The sequence below is a fragment of the Papaver somniferum genome, chromosome 2, assembly GCF_003573695.1.
Source record: "Papaver somniferum cultivar HN1 chromosome 2, ASM357369v1, whole genome shotgun sequence".
Lineage (NCBI taxonomy): Eukaryota > Viridiplantae > Streptophyta > Magnoliopsida > Ranunculales > Papaveraceae > Papaver > Papaver somniferum.
Window position 1 is genome coordinate 124,771,493 of NC_039359.1, and position 5,380 is coordinate 124,776,872.

The 5,380-nt window shown below is 38.9% G+C and overlaps 1 protein-coding gene across 1 annotated transcript; it reads right to left on the reverse strand.

The window, feature by feature from the left end:
* Positions 1-2,176: 2,176 nt before the first annotated feature.
* On the reverse strand, positions 2,177-4,701 carry LOC113353900 (cytochrome P450 76A1-like). The gene is made up of 2 exons (XM_026597371.1): positions 3,417-4,701; positions 2,177-3,007 (listed from the first exon to the last, which is right to left on the reverse strand). Exons 1-2 carry the CDS (start codon positions 4,356-4,358, stop codon positions 2,402-2,404), a joined length of 1,548 nt encoding a protein of 515 aa, XP_026453156.1. The 5' UTR covers positions 4,359-4,701; the 3' UTR covers positions 2,177-2,401.
* Between the last annotated feature and the right edge of the window lie 679 nt (positions 4,702-5,380).

The window sequence follows — 5,380 nt, forward strand, 5'->3', positions numbered from 1 at the left end:
CTGATGCTAGAGGCATGCAACAGATTGCAAATAGCATTTGGGTGCAAAGATGTGAATGAAGTGGAGATTGAAGCATAATCGACGATGCGACAGTGAAGCTGGAATTCATAGGCTTAATCGCAACGCAAACAAACTAAGTGGCGGCGTAAAGTACTAGGCAGAGAAGCTTTGGCAAGGTTATAAGGCCAAACAAAGTTGCTGATTTCTGAGAGCGGCTCAGATGTGTACAAGGACAAGGGAAGTTTAGTATAGGTTGAACTGATGTTGCATTCAACGAGGACGTTGAATAGATTGGGCGGGGGAGGTCTATGACCGATCCAAACAGTTAAGCGCGACAATTGCGCATTACTGAAGTTGTATCCTGGCGGATGAAGCTGCACAATCCGACGACGTAGCGCCAACATGGCTGAGACAAGAAAGGCTACTTAGCACATGCAACAACTATGTGATAGTGTTGCATATCCTTATTCAGAGTTGTCCCATCTCAAGGAAGGAATAAAGGATGGGTTGCAAGTCAAGGGATGACTTTGGCATCGTTCCAATCATTGGCCAAGGCTTGGACAATGCATATGCAACAATGGCGGGGCCAAACGCGCCATTGGTGATTATTGCTCGCCAAAAGAGATGCAAGTGATGCATATGAAGTGTGAAGTTGAACTAAGCAAGTCAAGACTCAGCTAGCATGATATTTGGGTGTTGGCATCCAAATAAGCTAAGTGCATCATCGGAATGAATAAAGCGCAACCATTGCCAGATACTTGGCAGAAGTGCAAGTTGAATGAAGCACAACCACCGTCGGACACTTGGATTAGGCCAAGAGTGAGTGAAGCAAAATCATTGTCGAACATTGGCACGGTCCAGGGTTCATTGCAACATAATGATTGTCGGATTTGCGTTCAAGATGTCAGTTGCGAGTGAGTGTGCATCACACTTATGCCAAATTGAAAGAGAAAGTTAGAGACGGTTATAAAGTGGCTTTATAACCGAGTTTGGCATAGCCTAACCGTTTGAGACAAGTGTGCGTCATTCTACACGCCAGCACTAAAGTTAGCAGTTAAAAAGTAAGATAGGCGGTTAGGGGAACTTCCTATGGACAGATGGTTGTTCATAGGGCGTGTAACAGAGTTGCATACGAATTGGCCATGGTTCTTGGCATTATAAATATCCATAGAACCCTTGCAGATGGGAGTTGTTCAATAGTTCAAGTGTTGAGGAACCACGTTGCAGTAGAGAGTGAATTCTGTGTTAGTCTTAGAGAATAAGCTTGTAAGTCCATTTTGGACGAGTTTTGTATCTTCCCCTTAAGCTAATAAAATAGAGTTTGTTGGCTTATGCGTTTTTCCTTAGTATCTTGTTGATTCGATAATACTACCCAATTTTGTGAAGCATAACATGGCAGGAACCTCTTTGTAGTATGGGCTACATTGCTGGTAGAGAAAATCTAAGTTAAGTCTTTTGTTGCATAACTCAGTGAAGTTGGTTGTTTGCATATGTGCAAACTTATAAGGTTGAAAATACAAGTGGGTGATAAGAGATCACTGAACCACTGTATTGTCGGGTTACAGTTGCGCAAAAATTTGTCAGGGACTTTGCAGGTGTGACAGTAAGCATATATAAAGCGATGGTATTTATTTAAGCTTCTCTTAAATATAGCCACACATTTATTAAGCATAACCAATTTGAAATAAGTGCTTAAGCTAACCAAACAGATTTTTATAATCATTTCACATACCCCACAAAATTATACATGATTATTATATATAAAGCTAACCAAACAAATCTTTATAATCATTTCACATACCCCACAAAATTATACATGATTATTATATATAGCCCAAAATAATCATTAAATTTCTAAATCAACAATGAAATTCTACGGCGCCGGTTACTAGTACCAAACAAATATTGACCCTTGTTCACATGGGATCTGGTAAGGCCTCATGAAATTCAGTAACCCATGTAACTTGTAACAGTTACATCTTTTAGTTCATGCAGCTTCGACATTATACAAACACTTGAAACCATAAGCATCTCTGCCATTTGGTTATGCAATCCTACAGCCAGGCCAACTGGTGATCAGTAGTAACATTTACTTCGGGGTAAAGAAGCATTAAACCGATGCAAAATAATAATAATGATACAACCACATCGTTTTTTCTTTTTTCTTTTAAAAAAAAAAAAGAAAGATAAAAACTTAATATAATTACCACAAAAGTATTAGGTACGTCTTTTCTAAAGAAATGACTTATTGTATAGTAGCATACATATTAATACGAAGAGTACAAATACAAGAATGACCGAAAACATGATGAACAAAGAGCATCATGTTAGACAACAACAAATTAGTTACGGTAGTGCATGCAGTTTTGATCATCTAGTGTTCATATATAAATGATATCGACTAGTATTGCATGGGTATAACTTTCAAAGGGTTAGCTCTCCTCACGGTAAGCCTAATCTTTTCATCCATGTCTAGAGTCTCTCGAGTAATACCTTTCTCAAGTGACCAATCGAAAGATTGAACAAGTGACCCCAACACAAGGTGAAGCATTATATGACCTAAAGGGAGCCCCGGACAAATTCGCCGACCAGCTCCAAATGGTATATACTCAAAATTTTGTCCTCGATACTCAATGTTAGAGTTCAGGAATCGCTCCGGCGTGAAGGATAAAGGATCCTCCCAAGTAGTAGGATCCCTTCCAATTCCCCAAGTATTGACCCATACTTGAGTTCCCTTCGGTATCAAATACCCCATTACCTCAATATCGTTTATTACGCTACGTGGTATTAGTAAGGCAGCCGGTGCGTGTAACCTTAGTGTCTCCTGGATTACCGCATGGAGATATGGCAAATTTTCCATGTCAGTTTCCTCCATCCTTCTTTCATGGCCTACAACTTGTGCAATCTCAGCTTGTAGCTTATTCATAGTTTCTGGTTTACGAAGAAGCTCTGACATTGCCCACTCCGTTGTTATGTTTGTTGCGTCCGGTGCCGCTATAAATAACTCCTGCATCAGTAGTTCATACCTCATAATCTAATTAAAATATTTATACAAATCTAAAATTGCGGATTGGCACTAATTAAATAAGTTTTATAAAAATAATTCAAGTCTTGCTCCAATCTATGAGGAGATGGTTTAGGATATTCAACTCTTCTTGAAATCATGAACAGTACAAGTTTAGTAACACTGATTTTGTAGCTTGTACTGTTAACCTTTTCTGGACACGATTTTAGTATATGGTGATATGTTTAGGTACTTTTTTATGTCACGGGATGCAATATATGTACAGCGTTTTGCATGGGACAAACTGAGAAACCCATGCATACAGGATATTTCCCATTTACTTTAGGAAGAAAGGATGATTTTTCGCAAAGAACTAGCACAATCAGAATAAAAGATGAATATGGGAGCTCACCAGCAGAAATGTTTCGAGATATAACTCAGATATTTTTGAAGGTTCATCTTTCCCGTTGCCTTCAAAATCCAGCAACACCTCAAGTAAATCTTTTTCCTGAAAGTGTTGTGGATTCACTCCCCTTTGGCGACGCTCCTCTATAAAGGTCCGGATAATTTTCCTTGCAATTTTTTCTTTATATTCGGTCTTCCTTTTTAAACCTTGCAGGTCGAACGGACGTACAATAGGGAAAAAATCTGAAACATTAGGTAATGCCATAACTTCAATGATATCAGCAGTTGTGTTAAAAAAAACATTTGTAACAATAAATTCTGGATGCGCGAGATCGTCTTTGGAAACGACGAGATCACCAACCATGTTGAAAATAGCAGCATAGACATATTTTGCGACTTCGATGCTCTTCCCAGGGTTATGTTTTGCTTCATCAGATACCCACTTTATCAACTGATCCAAACATTTTCGACGTAGATGTGTGGTATCATTTAAGCGCTTTTTGGTGAAAAGTTCAGTTGCATACAGTCGTCTCATCATCTTCCACTGAGGGCCGTAGTCGCTAAGTCCGATGGTGCCATTGTGTGACCCATCGTCTCTTATCATCGTCTCGTTTCGGTGGCGGTCGCAAAAATGTTGATCATGGTTTTTAAACATCTCCTTGGCGGCCTGAGCAGAAGCTATAACAAGAGTGTTTACTGACCCTAACTTTAGCCAGATTAAAGGACCATACTTGCGCTGTAGGAGAATTATGTTTTTGTGTGGTGATGGACCGATTTGGAGGATGTTGCCAATTATTGGCCAACCTCGTGGTCCGGGAGGTAAACGCCTAGTTGATTTGGATTGACGGATTCGGTTGTGAAGGAAGAAGAGGAAAAGAACAGCAGCTCCAGCTGCAAGGCTAAAGGGTGCAAAAAGAGACCTTCCTAAATTGGAATTATGAGTTTCCATTGATTACTGTATATCTATTATGAGCTTAGGTTGAGAATCTTGAGATAGCTTAGCTGAAGTTGCCCTCCCTTGGATTACATATATATATAGTCTCGATCTGGAGTCTGAACATGAGGGTAAACCGGTAAAGTGCTCGTCCAGAAGTACTGGTCACACACGGAACAAGTCCACTCTCTGTAGCCTGTACAGGAATCAAGATACAGAAACTAAAAGAAAAACAATGATTTTACCTACTGCGTAGAATCGGGTGAAATATCCCGGGAGGAAAATCAAAAGCAGATTTTTAACGACTATATCAAGGATCTTTTATCCTTACCATCTACTACTGTATATGAATTTGATGTTTAAGTCATCCCAAATGATACATGAAAATCAAATCTGGTTCTAATATATAAAAGGTCAAAGATTGGAAATATCAATAGCAGGAGTGTATAGCACATTGATAATTGGGCAACACAAACCACGATCTGATAAGTTAATTGTTTTACTTTGAGGGGACCACATGACGATCACACTAAAGTCTGAGGGTTCAAATTATGAATTCACCTTCAAATGTCTACTCTTCAAAACTAATGTGGAAATTTAAGATATTGACCATAAAGTTCCTACCGAACAAAATTAGTTTTGCGCTTTATCTTTGGAACACTTGAATGCTTTCGATTTGTCTATACATATTTCACAAAAATACAGATCAATGGTTGTAAACCGAGGAGGAAACCTATTAGCTTACTGGTTTTAGTCTTCCCAATGAATTTGAAAATGAAGATAGATTGCTTAGTTATGTCTGACTCTCGCACATGTATAGCACATTCATGCCTCCAGCTAGTGGTTTCAGAAAAATTGGTTGACCAATACTTATACGGAGGTGTTTGCATCTGCAATTAAGGAGGTTCGCAGTTTAAGAAGTGGAGGACAGTTGAATACTAGAGGTGACTTGTTTGTGTGTCCAGATAAATATATATATAATAAGGATGATGGATCTAATTTTATAGGGATAATTAGTGTTTAGTATTCTCGTTATG

What these genes read in the sequence shown, in the direction of transcription:
- LOC113353900 (XM_026597371.1), bottom strand. Translation starts at nt 4,358, where the DNA reads ATGGAAACTCATAATTCCAATTTAGGAAGGTCTCTTTTTGCACCCTTT. An exon ending in ATCTCGAAACATTTCTGCTG is followed by an intron (nt 3,008 to 3,416) that starts GTGAGCTCCCAT and finishes CTACTGATGCAG; the next exon opens with GAGTTATTTATAGCGGCACC.